This window comes from Impatiens glandulifera, chromosome 3 (genome assembly GCF_907164915.1).
Source record: "Impatiens glandulifera chromosome 3, dImpGla2.1, whole genome shotgun sequence".
In the NCBI taxonomy this organism is placed as follows: domain Eukaryota; kingdom Viridiplantae; phylum Streptophyta; class Magnoliopsida; order Ericales; family Balsaminaceae; genus Impatiens; species Impatiens glandulifera.
This window is the reverse complement of record NC_061864.1, coordinates 13,816,252-13,829,070: the sequence shown is the minus strand read 5'-3', so window position 1 is coordinate 13,829,070 and position 12,819 is coordinate 13,816,252. Positions and strand designations below refer to the sequence as shown.

The following is a 12,819-nucleotide window of genomic DNA, read 5'->3' as shown; positions in this document are numbered from 1 at the left end:
ACGCAAATTAAGGAAAAAAATATTATTTTATTTATTATGTTAGAAAGGATATACTCTCTAATTTCCTAAAAAAATTAATTTAATTCATTATTTATTTTTTTAATTCTAAAAAAACAAAACGCATATTTATCTATTCGTTTCATTCATAATTTCATATTTATTTTTTTTCAAACTCACCCAACTATAATTCTTAAATTTTTTCCCGTTAATCATCTTATAGGGGAATCATTTTGTTTGAAATTTATATTGGCTATATAAGAGTATCGATTGTGAACGTTATTTTATTCTTTTTATTCTCATAATATTTTTGTTACACACTCACTAACGTAACTTAAGTAGTTTCTAAGAGACCAAAAGTCTAGGGTACGATTCTTATTCAGAACATTTTAAATGGAAGGGAAAGTCATGATTATGAAATTATATTAGTTTCCGAGATTTAAAAAAAAATATTTTATAAAATTAATTAATACATAAATAACGTTTTTTTGGGTTGGGACTATACCTTTTTAAGTGGTCTTAGGGTTTGAATTGACCGCGTTTTGATGTTATTGACTAGGTCTCTTGTATAATGATGACAAGGGGTGTTATATATACTGATAGATGAAATACTCATTTTTTTTTATTATATGTATTCCTATTTTCAATTCTTTGGGTATTCATTATCCAATTAAATATTTATAAGATAATAAATGTTAAAAAAAATATGAATTTATTAAATTATAAATAACTTTAAAATTAATAATATCAAAATATAAAAAATAAAAACATTATATTTATGTTGCAAGGTGTTAAAAACTACAACAATTTTATTTATTATGAAAAAATGTAAAAATAAAGAATTGTGACCGAGTACTCTGACCTCAGTAGTCTGGTAACCGTTTAACACTGTTTATTTTTTCTTTTGAAAAGAAACATGTAAAATGGATCAAAGTAAGTAAGTATGCCTATAAGGCTATAGTCAAAAATTAATTAGACAAGAGATTTGTTCTTATATATCCAAAATGGAACAAAGTACCTAAGTGTTCCTATTCTGTGCTCGATCCATGAACATAACTAGTTAGACAAGATATTTGTTCTTATCCAAAATAGATCTAAAAGTATATATATATTCTCTTTTTTTTTTTCTTTGTAACATTTAGAAAGGTTAATTTGTACGACTCCACCATTATATTCACTTTTAATTGTAACTAATAAGAATGCAGTTACAAAATAAATAATCTCTGATTAAAAAGAATTTGGGAAGATAAAAATATTGTCTGCTTCTCAATTTGAATTTCATTTTCTTGAAAATAACGTCTTAATTTTATGTTAGATAAATATACATCTATCATTATCATAAAAGCTACGTACGTAGAAGTTTCATTGTCAACTTTATCATTCAAAGACTTTAATTACTTTATTTTATTTTATTTTTCAAACTACTAAAGATGGTTTAAATAAAACTCTTTACCCTTCACTACAACATATAAGTGCAGCGCATTTCCCTTATTTATTACTTTTATATTCCCTCAATTAAAAATTTAAATACTTTAGTCCAAAATGTATTTCTTATAGTTTCACCTAATAGTATTTTTTTAGATTGTCATATGATATACATGATTCTATTATGTATATTTTTTTAACTTACCAATGGAAAGGGTCATGAGTCTTGAGAATTGAATCTTACTAATTTTTTTTTTTTTTTTTTAGAATAAACCCCGTTTTAATAAATACATAATTCTTGAATTTTAATTAAAAATGAAAAGTGAATGAGATATAATAAACTAAGAATGGGTGTTTCAATTTCACACTAATTAATATTAAATTATAATTCAATTATCATATTTAAAAGAAAAAAATTAAAATTTTAAATAATAATAATAATAAACAATTAAAATATACATTATTTATATTATTAAAATCTTTGTTTGAGACAACGTATTAGAATAACTAAAGTATTATTAATAATTATTTTTAGGATTAAATTCTCATTAAGAAAATTTATCGAATCCATACGTTAACTTACTACATTCAAACTAAAAATATCGGTTCGACAGATAAAATTCATAAATTTTAAAAAATATATATCGGGTTTGACATGTTAACTTTTTAAACAAAAACATATATATAAATTCATAACTTTAAAAAATAAAATATCAAAGAATATTTTAACTTCTAAATTAGAAAAAAAAATATCTATTTAACCTATTAACCGTGTTATTGATGTCATTAGGTTAAACTTTTAAATTGTGTTTTGATTTTTATTTTTTGTTTGTTTGTTTAGATCCGATTTATTAGAAACGGGGGAAAGATTCGATACGGCAATAACATTTATAGGAGTCAAGAATACGTTCATTCAGCCACCGATATATAAACCCTTCTTCCTCGGACACATCAACTCTGCATCTTCAAGCTTTTTCTTTCAAACCCAAATCCTTATTTTCTTTCTCTCTCTCTCACACACACACATTACAAATCCACGATCTTTCTCCGAGCTTTCGCAATCAAAAGATGGCGGAGATATCTACTTCTTCAGGTATGTATGTTTGTATCAAATTAGTTCGGACCATCTTTCTTTCTTCATCAGAATTCCATACCCATTTGTTTTTGTCATCAAGATTTCAGTCGCATTCAAATCTTGACACTATAATGCACAAACCCTTTTCGTGATAATCAAAATTATGTATTTTTCTTTTTGGGTTTTGTTCTTTTGGATCTTAGGCATTCATGGATGATTGATCCTATTACTGATTTCGATCCATTTATTTTCTTTAATGAAGAAGGGTCAAGAGAGAATGGTTCCTTGGTTGTTTGTTTTGGGGAGATATTGATCGATTTCGTCCCAACAGAAAGCGGTGTTTCTCTTGCAGATGCGCCAGCATTCTCCAAAGCTCCAGGCGGTGCGCCTGCAAACGTTGCTGTTGGTATTACTCGGTTGGGTGGATCTTCAGCATTTGTGGGAAAGGTTCTGACTTGTTTAGTTCATGTCAAAATACAATCATAATTCTTGTCTTTTGAAAATCTGTTCTTCATGTTAGTACTATAGGTAGGTGATGATGAATTTGGGCACATGTTGGCAGAGATATTGAAACAGAATAAGGTTGAGATTTCGGGTATGAGATTTGACCATAATGCTAGAACCGCACTAGCTTTTGTTACTTTAAGGTTCGATGGGGAAAGAGAGTTCTTATTTTATAGGCATCCAAGTGCTGACATGCTTCTTCATGAATCAGAACTAGATCGAAATCTAATTCAAAAGGTCTTTTTCTATCTTTCTTTTGTTCTGTAATATTCAATTTTCGTTGCAGACTCTCAATGATTGTTGTAACAGGCAGGGATATTCCACTACGGTTCTATTAGTTTGATCGCAGAGCCGTGTAGATCAGCACATCTAGCTGCAATTGACATTGCCAAAACATCGGGAAGCATCCTTTCTTATGATCCCAATTTAAGATTAGCTTTATGGCCTTCATCAGAAGCTGCTCATGAAGGCGTGATGAGTATTTGGGATAAAGCAGATATAATCAAGGTATAATATTATTTGAAACAAGAAAACAACATCAATTGTGTTTTTTTAGGAAGTTTGAGATTTGGGAACTTGACAGGTGAGCGACGAGGAGATTTCATTCTTGATTGGAGGAGATAAAGAATCTTTCGACGAGAACATTATGTTGGAGAAGCTATTCCACCCGAACCTTAAACTTCTCATCGTGACAGAAGGATCTAAAGGCTGCAGATATTTTACTAAGGTATAACAGAAAATCAAATCATTTCCTCTTGTTCCTATTTTGAACATTTTGTTTGTGCAGCAATTTAAGGGTAAAGTCCCCGGAATTAAAACCAAAGCTGTGGACACTACTGGGGCGGGTGATTCATTCGTGGGAGGGATGTTGTATAGTTTAGCTTCTGACATTGATATTTATCAGGTACGATGTTCTTTGTTTGTGTCGTTGTCAGACTCATCATTCTAAATTTAAAATTTTTACTTTGCAGGATGAAAAGAGATTGAGAGAAGCGCTTTTGTTTGCAAACGCTTGTGGTGCTTTGACGGTTAAGGAGAAAGGTGCCATACCGGGCTTACCTACAAAGACAGCCGTCCTTCAACTTCTGGCTGAGGATGTTGATGTCAAATGATTATGAAAATGGCGTGTTTCCAATTGCGTCTTATATGCTTTCTTAGTATTGCGGTTTATGTTAACTATTTGTCGGGTTGAGTTGATCTGTTGATCTGATCTTGTATTAAAATTCATCTTCAAAGTACGTACCTCAATGTCAATGAGCTTTGTTTGTTGTTTGTATAACTGAAATTATTCAATTCAATTTGTATGTTAGAAAAAAACATTGCTAAAACATAAAATATATACATTTTTTTTACATAATAACATATTCTAAGTTATTAAAAGGATTTGAAATTGGGCCTCAATTTCAATTATAATTTTAAATTGGTTGGCAAATGTAGAATATCTGGCCCAGGGAAGTTGTAATGTAATAACATATTTTAAAACCGTCACTAAAAGTATATATAATTCACTAGTTAAAACAAAAAGAAAGCATATTATTTAAGTCTCAACAACAATTCAAAGTCTTGTTATAGAGTAAAATAGTAGAATTGTATCAATTATTTCCAAAAAAAAAAAAAAGACAATTTATTTTAATATTTTCTCATCAAGTCTTAGTTCACGAATCTGCAATTGAGTCTCACTTCTCCACGATTTTCTTTCACACCCACGTTCCCCAGTTTCACCATTGAACTGGCAAAATCTCTAAAGAACAAATTCTGATCATCCGCGTACGAATCGACCATCCGTTTCGTCCTGAAGTCACCATACAAGGTCTGATCCGATCCAAACAATCCCTTGGCTGCTTTGACCTGTTTATAGTAAACATTGTCAAATGTGGAAGGAGTCGAGTCCAAGAACTGTCCGGCATTGTTATCATGAACCTGATTTGTTTTAGGACATTTATTCTTAATTAAATCCTTGGCAAACTCCATGTCCATGCTGGGGTCGATGTTGTTTTGAGGGCTAAAATTACTAATGCGCGATTCGAAAGACGAGCAGTGGGAGAAACCGACGGTGTGTCCACCCGAGAGAGCGACGAGATCATTTATTCCCAATCCCTTCTGGGAGAAGCTATTGATGAGTTGAGTTAAGTTGAAAGTTGGGGCAGGAAGGTTTACAGTTTCATTGGCATTTGACACTCTTCCATCTTTTCTCCCTTTTAAAACATGCCAATGTGGACCACCAGACTGAAAATAAATAAATAAAATATTTTGAACAATTTCTTATAAATTTATAAGAAAAATATGATCAAAATATAACAGAAACAATTTTTTTGAAAATATTTCCATAATCGAACAAACAACAAGATTGTTTGTAAAGCGTCGCTAAATATTCAAAGAAAACGTCGCTATTGATGGATCAACAACAATGGTAGTCTTAATTAATTACCGTCGCTAATTATAATATTCATGCATGTTTTAACGTACCAAGGCTACCACATCCCTTGCAGCAATGGCAACTATATCAGCACAAGAGACAGTACGAGGGCAAGCCATTTCAAGCTTTGCTTTTGCATTGTCGATGACATAAAATGCCCTAACCGATATATTGGGAGGCCCATCTTTTTCTGTCTTATTTTCTCGCGTTGAGTCAAGTAAAATTGAAGCGTCACATCCCTACCAATCAAGACAATCTCAACACTCATTATCATAAGTTCATAACAATCAAAAGTTATATATCTAAAGAGTGTGTAATTACGTACCCTTATGAAACAGTCGTGGAAGAACATCCTAAGGATGCGGGGTGGCACCTTTGGATCGCGGGCAATCGAATTAATAAGGGTCTCTCGGATTATATCCTCAGCTTGTGGGCAACTATCGTTGTAAAAATGGGCATCGAGTCGTAGTACTTGTGCATTAGTAATTGTAATTGCCATCAAGACTAAGATGATAGTAATTAAGACTTTAATTACAAAGATAACAGCCGGCATCTTTCGTAATTATACTCCAATTCTAGAGAGGAAAATTATAAGATTTGGAGTTTCTTAATTATTACAATGATACTCTGTTAATGAATATCCCATGCAAGGCTAGCCTATATATATATATATAATAGAAATGAGACATATGGGTGTTAATTAGACTTCAAAGCTACGATTAATTAATATTTTGAAAGGTACTTCAATTTAATTTTGATGAACATGTGCTTTTTTTGTACTTGCAAGCAAGTTAGTTTCTAGTACTTGGACCATTCCTTAACTTCGTAAATCAATTGGAATGACCAGAATTGGACTCCACTATAAATTAAAAAGAAAGTTTTGTTAAAATTGCCTATTTCTTGGTGAGTATAAATTGAGATAGTTTGAATCAATTATATTTTAATAAAAATATTAAATAAATAAATTGAAATTTTGAGTTAACTATTATAATAAAGGTTAAGTAATTAGGTTTAAAGCAAATTGGGATATTATGATATTATCATTTTAAGAATTTATAAATTATTTCAATTTTACGATTTTATACAATTTTGTCTAAATTAAATACATTTATATTTATAATTTAAATTTTAAGTTACCCTATGCAAATAAATCCCCAACTCATTTATATTTTTCTGATTTGTTAAATTAATTATACATACAAATAATAATATATTAAGAAAGTATTAATCTCGTTGGTGTGCATTTTTTACTTATTTTTTTCATTATTGCTCTCAAATTATTAATCTCGTTATATTTCAGGTATATTTGATGACAATGTGAACACTCGTGTTTTTGTATTGTTTTTGTCGTTAGTTTTAAACGATCTTTAAAAAAATCAATTAATAAATAATTTCTATACAATGATTCAATGATAGACTATTTTACATCATCAAAAATCTCTTAAATGAAGGGTTAATATGTAATCTTGTTGACACAAAAATAAAATAAACATCTTGTACCTAATTAGCTTAGAAATAATGCACAAACATTATTCAAAATATCAATAATTACATGACTGTTTTTATTTTATATTTTTGGTAAAGTACATAAAAAAATGCACAAATAAGAGATGTCATCAAGCAATTATTGATATTTTGAAAAGCTAATAGTTTTAACTTCTATTTTTAATTTGGTTTTTGTTTTTTATTTCATGCTTCACATTCTTTAATTTTTATTTTAATTGTGTTGTTGATTTAACAACTTGTATAAAATGATAATTTGTTAAAAATATAAATAATTATTAAGGAAAAAATAAAGAATAAATATGTATTAACTCATTAAGTAAAAGAGTTTTTAATAAGAGATCATTATTCTAAACTAAGGGTCAATTTAGCTTTTTAAAATTAAAAATAAAGAAATATAAATATGTGTTAGTTGGAAGGTATTTGTCAGTTTGGTTCTCAAATATTTTGTACTTTGTTAATACCAAAATACTTTTTTTTGTGGAAGCCAAGAAAATTGTGAATGAAACAATTAAATAAGTAGTTGAATTTTATTTATTAAGCAGTGCAAATTACTCTTAAAATGTATAAAATAAAAACTCAAAATCTAATTTTATTTTTTTTGTATTCTTATTTTATAGAATACTATAACTAGGAGTTTTATTCAAAATAAAATAGGCTTGTTCTTTAAGGTGTGATTGATAATCATTTAAATTAAGAATTAAAATGAAAATGAAATTCAAATTAGTGTGATTTTGTAATATTTAATTTTAATTTTAATTCCTAATATTTGAGCTTAGTTAGAACAACTTAACAGTAAATTACAAGACTAATTGGTCATCTGTCTTATCGGTTGAGTTCATACATTTTATCAATTTTAAAGGATCAATTGATATTTGAGTATCCAATTTGTATTTATTCAGTAGTTTCAAATTATATTTAAGGATTTTCTCAAATGTAGAACTCGTCCGTCTTCTTATTTTTTTAGATTTTTAAATAAAAGAAAATAAGATAAATGATGATCTCCCCACAACCGGTGAGTGATCTATTCACCACACAAAATTATGATCCGAGATAAGAGTATTTTTGAATCTGAAAGATGGTTTAGACGGAAAAGTTCGCCGTCTAGGAAAATAAAATAAGTTACCTGTTTTTTCAGATTTTTCAATTATCTGTATCCATCCCATGTTTTTTAAAACATTCAAACTGCATTCAATATTTTGAAAGGCATTTATTTAAAAAAAATACTCAAGCTAAAATAGAAATAGTTCAAATTAATAAACCAAACATAAAGTTATGTCATTTCGAAGTTTTAAAAAAAAATACCAAATCTATTTCTGTTCGAATTTTTTCAAAAATATTTTTCTTCGATCATACATTATTTTCTTTCGAAACCACCGTTAACGAAACCACCGTTAACAAATTAAAATGCGTAAATCTAAGAAAAACAAATACTTTATTTTAAAAAACTACGTAAAAAACGTCTATAAATATTATTTCGTTTAAAAACGTATCAAATTAATTAAAAAAACAAAAATAATATAATAATAAGAAAACAAACATTTTGTACCTATGAATTTCATAAATCAAGCATAGTCCAATTCAAAATTCAAATTTGAGCCTTAAATGATAATTATGTCAAATTTTAAATATTTAATGAATAAGAAGGTATGAATTTGTTATTTCAGCCTTAAAATAAACCGTTTCCATTGTGTCCTGCATATGACATGTTCGATGAAATGCCTGAACGAAGTAGATTTACTTTAAATCTGTGGGTGATTGAAAGTTTTCAAGGCTCTACATGTTCTCTTCTACTTGGATTTCTGGTGTTTTTGTCTTTTATCGTTCGTTTTAAGTATTTGTTCTTTTAACACATAGAAACAAGACTTAGTATTTGTCTGTTTTAAATGACAGGAACAGAATGCAAATATTTTAAGTCAACCATCATTACCGTTCTTGATTTATTCCTGTATTTCATTCAAGTATCTCAGATGGGTATGCGATTTACTGTTTCTCAATTCAAATCAAAAAAAGTTCTTTCTTTTGTTAGGTAAGTATACAAATTTGAACACACTAATAATAACCAGAAAAATATGAAACAGAGACAAGTGTAAGTGTGTAACTTCTTCACCCCCTCCTTTACAATTCAATGGTATTCTGATTCAACGCTGTGTATCTCCACCGTTCCTTCTCCACAAAATCAGCATCCAAGAACCTAGCTACAAACGCCCAAACCTTATACACGTCTTCGAAATTCGATAGGAAACCGAGCGCAATTGTGATAACATTTATTACATTTTCGTCCCCCTGCCTTTTCAAATTGCCACTAACTCCTCCTCCTGCCTTTTCCAACACTCTCTCTTTTTCATCCGGGAACCAAATATGATGAAGAACAGCATAGCTGAGTGAAATATTGTTTCTATCAGCAAGCTTCTGCACAAGAAAAGGTTCAATCTTTTCGCCTTTCCAATCGTATACATTGAAAGCCAAAGCAGGCCCTCTATCGAATTTTACGTTGGGACCATATATTCTAACCAATGGAAGTTTCTTCTCTGCATTAGGATGGTTTAGTTTAGTCAGAGCATTTGTTAGCCAGTTTATTAGGAATCTTGCCCTGCTTCCAATCATTGTCAATCCAAGTGATTCTATGTGATCCAAATTCCTGCACTCTGCCTCCTCCTCCTCGATTGGTTTTTGATCTGATACCTCGAGGAGGGCGAGTTCTAAGTCGGTTCCTGAAGAATCTTCATTGATAGGAAGAAGATTTCTTGGTGGGATTAGGTTAATGATTCCTGTGCATCCGGAATCTTCAAGAATTGGGATGGCTGATTTCTTGACCAAGAGACAACCGAATCCAGTTGGGTTTTCGCCGAAGACTTTGTAGAATGAGCAAATGAAGAAATCTGGTTTAATAATCGACAACCCAAAACTACCCATGTCTTTTGGTCCCAAAGCACAAGCGTCGAGCAAGATGTGCCAACCGTTTTCCTGCGCTAGGCTCATCCATTGATAAGAATAGTTGCCTCCGGTTACTCTTGACTGAATAGGGAAAACAAACAGTCCCCTGTTTTTCTTCTTCCTGTTCTTGTTCTTGTTTCTCGATTTGTTTACGATCATGTTCCTTAATCTTTCCGAATTAATCCTTAGTCTCGGCCACTTGAACTCGGCTGACATGACTTTGGCTCCTCGTGTCTCTGACGTGCGTACCATCGATTCAACCGCCTCGCTTTGGTAATCGTACGCTGTCAAAAGCTTCTTACTTGATCGGAATGGATAAGATTCGGATACAAGCTTGAACGCTAATGATCTGTTTGTGGTTAAAACAATGCTGTAGTCTTTTGATGATATTTTAAGGAAATCCATGATTCTTCTCTTGATGGCACATTCAAGTTCGGAAGCTTGGCCGCCGTGGAGTAGCTCTGATTTGAAATTAACCAACTTGTGTGAAACGCCGAATAAGGGACAATCCAACCGCCGCGGCGGCGGTTGGATTGTGGATGAAGAAGCGGCGGCTACGGTTTGTTGAAGGTGTTTTTCTAACTGTGAATAGGAGAAGAGGCCGATGCCTATGTAATCGAGACAGACGTGGTTAGAGAAGGTGAGATGAGAATATTCACGCGATCGGATTTCATCAACAGGAGATGAATCCAAGTAGTTTGGATAAGTTGAGGTGAATTGGGTGAAGGAGTCGTGGAAAGAAGGGAGAGATTCGTGGTTGGTGAATAGTTGGTCACGGAAGAAAGAAGATGCGGTCGTGGCTGCGAAAGTGTGTCTGCAGATTGAAGTCGTGGTGGTGGCGGTTTTGGTTTTGGAGTTGGAGTTGGAATAGGAAGAGGTCGATTGGTTTTTGTCTTGTGGGTCGTGGGAACCGATGAAGGGCATTGCACAACAGCCGTGGAGACATGGAGGTGCGGGGGCGTGTTCATTGAAGCAGGAGGAGGTGGCCTGCATCTTTCTTTGTTTTTCTCCAGGAATTGTGAGACTGTAATTGGGATATGAATATGATGATTGATGTGTGTTATTATTATTAAGATTTCAAAAGATGAGAAAAGGGTATGATGCTTATATGTTAAGGAAAGTGTCTACATTATTATTGTTGTTATTACTATTACAATTGTTGTTGTTGTCCCACCATATTTTAGACAACTTGTCTCTGGTTGGACTTTAGCATATTGACCATGTCCTTTTTCTTTAATGTTTGTTAAGATTTAACATATGTGGCTCACAAATCAAAGTCTTCATTGTTTGCATGAAGGATAGTGGGGTCAAAGACACTGATTTCGATTTGATTCCAATTATGTTTTTAGATATTCAGGTAATTTTTTCTTATTCATTTCGTAATTGTTTGTTTGAATCTTATTTGAAAATTAATTGGATTAAAGTGAAAGTTTGTATAGAACAAAATTATCTTCATGCGATTTGCAAAGGGTAAACCTACCATTAAATCCTCCTTTTAGTAATAACTAAAGATCAAGTATAATACTGTAGATTGTTATATTGTTTTTTATTACATTTTATCCGTCAATCTCTTTTTACAATAGAATCGAAACATCGTAACATTTTAGTTTTTTAAATTAACTATTTTCACTTAAATAATTAAAATAATTTTAGGAAAGTTTTTATTTTTAAGAATTTGTGTTTGGTTGTTATATGATAGGAGTGGTTGAAACGGCCGGCGCTGCCGATTATTTGCTGGCCGATTACTCTCTTAGAACGAGTCTATAGACCTCTTTTTGTTCAATTAAAAAAAAATAAAAATAAAAAAAATGAAGGGTTAGGATGAAGTGTAAATCATAATCCGTCCGTCCATTTTTAAAGGTGGGGTGGGTCCCCATTTCAGGCTCTAGTTCAATTTAAAGGTGTACGGTGTACCAGCCAGGGTATGAATAATAATAATAATAATAATATGTATTCTTTATAAATTTAAATTAAAGTATTTATTTTTTATCAATTGATTGATAATAATAAAGAAGAGAAGTTAGGTTATTAAGGTGAAAAAATAAAATAGTTCTAATTGAAGGTTTGTTTGGTAAGGGACTATTTAAAAGCCTAAAATTGAAAAAAAAAAAATTATGAATAATGATTTTGAGTAAGTAATTATTTTTTTTTGATAAAACTCTTTAAATGATATTGATATATATATAAATAAAAATTAATAATAATTTAAAATAAAAAATATATTTGAGATGATATTTAATTTGAGTATAAAATATTTTTTTAATAATTAATACATTTAATATAACCATGTAAATTGATAGTATATAATATTTATTTTTAAAATTAAATCACTCTCTTAATTTTAAATTTGTAATAATCATACAAAAACATTTTATAAAATTAGCATAAAAAATATTATTTATCATTTTTTTTATAACCAAAATACTCACCCCTTAAAACTGTTATTTATCTCAACTATGTATATAACTATTTGGTCTATTAAAAGAGTGAATTCATACTTTTTATTTTATTTTATTTTTATCATTTTTTAGTTTTTCCGTGTTTGTATGTAAAAAAAATTCATTAAAATTCGTAAATTTATTAATAAAAATTACAACAAATGTTATCAATATTCACGAATACCATGGAACCCGAAAAGAAAAATTATACTTGATTAGAGATAAAATATTGCTAATCCTCGCTAATGTTATTGTTGGGTGATGTTTTTTTTAAGTCAAACAAGACCTAAACCTTTATCTTTCTTCGAAATTGGACTATCCTTAAAGTTCCTATCTAATCATTCACAATTATGTCTCTTTTTCTCCATTTGGTTAAAGCTTTTTCTTTTCTAAAGCTTTATTTAACAGAGTTCTTCTTAATCATATCATCATTCAATTTATCAAATAAAACACTAAATATTTTTATTTTATTTTTGTAAAATTCAAATTTTAATTAAAAACAACATTATAATAATAACTCAACT

General features: G+C 30.2%; 3 protein-coding genes across 4 annotated transcripts; 1 reads left to right on the top strand and 2 right to left on the bottom strand.

The window, feature by feature from the left end:
• The first annotated feature begins 2,336 nt into the window (after positions 1-2,336).
• LOC124930875 (probable fructokinase-7) lies at positions 2,337-4,324 on the top strand. 2 transcript variants are annotated; one of them, XM_047471243.1, is made up of 7 exons: positions 2,337-2,515; positions 2,763-2,944; positions 3,026-3,238; positions 3,311-3,508; positions 3,585-3,728; positions 3,789-3,905; positions 3,973-4,324. In XM_047471243.1, exons 1-7 carry the CDS (start codon positions 2,491-2,493, stop codon positions 4,111-4,113), a joined length of 1,020 nt encoding a protein of 339 aa, XP_047327199.1. In that variant the 5' UTR covers positions 2,337-2,490; the 3' UTR covers positions 4,114-4,324. The 2 variants fall into 2 exon arrangements, with proteins under 2 accessions (XP_047327199.1, XP_047327198.1); XM_047471242.1 differs by having other exon boundaries at positions 2,338-2,515; positions 2,760-2,944.
• Positions 4,325-4,513: 189 nt separating this feature from the next.
• LOC124932623 (peroxidase 66) lies at positions 4,514-6,029 on the bottom strand. The gene is made up of 3 exons (XM_047473282.1): positions 5,743-6,029; positions 5,468-5,656; positions 4,514-5,227 (listed from the first exon to the last, which is right to left on the bottom strand). The coding sequence occupies exons 1-3, from the start codon at positions 5,968-5,970 to the stop codon at positions 4,652-4,654; spliced, it is 993 nt and encodes a 330-aa protein (XP_047329238.1). The 5' UTR covers positions 5,971-6,029; the 3' UTR covers positions 4,514-4,651.
• A 2,911-nt stretch (positions 6,030-8,940) lies between these two features.
• On the bottom strand, positions 8,941-10,895 carry LOC124932818 (molybdenum cofactor sulfurase). The gene has a single exon (XM_047473501.1). It carries the CDS (start codon positions 10,848-10,850, stop codon positions 9,039-9,041), a length of 1,812 nt encoding a protein of 603 aa, XP_047329457.1. The 5' UTR covers positions 10,851-10,895; the 3' UTR covers positions 8,941-9,038.
• Positions 10,896-12,819: the final 1,924 nt, after the last annotated feature.

What these genes read in the sequence shown, in the direction of transcription:
- LOC124930875 (XM_047471242.1), top strand. Translation starts at nt 2,491, where the DNA reads ATGGCGGAGATATCTACTTCTTCAG. An exon ending in GCTGCAGATATTTTACTAAG is followed by an intron (nt 3,729 to 3,788) that starts GTATAACAGAAA and finishes TTGTTTGTGCAG; the next exon opens with CAATTTAAGGGTAAAGTCCC. An exon ending in CTGACATTGATATTTATCAG is followed by an intron (nt 3,906 to 3,972) that starts GTACGATGTTCT and finishes TTTACTTTGCAG; the next exon opens with GATGAAAAGAGATTGAGAGA.
- LOC124932623 (XM_047473282.1), bottom strand. Translation starts at nt 5,970, where the DNA reads ATGCCGGCTGTTATCTTTGTAATTAAAGTCTTAATTACTATCATCTTA. An exon ending in TCCACGACTGTTTCATAAGG is followed by an intron (nt 5,657 to 5,742) that starts GTACGTAATTAC and finishes CTTGATTGGTAG; the next exon opens with GGATGTGACGCTTCAATTTT. An exon ending in CAAGGGATGTGGTAGCCTTG is followed by an intron (nt 5,228 to 5,467) that starts GTACGTTAAAAC and finishes ATTTATTTTCAG; the next exon opens with TCTGGTGGTCCACATTGGCA.
- LOC124932818 (XM_047473501.1), bottom strand. Translation starts at nt 10,850, where the DNA reads ATGCAGGCCACCTCCTCCTGCTTCAATGAACACGCCCCCGCACCTCCA.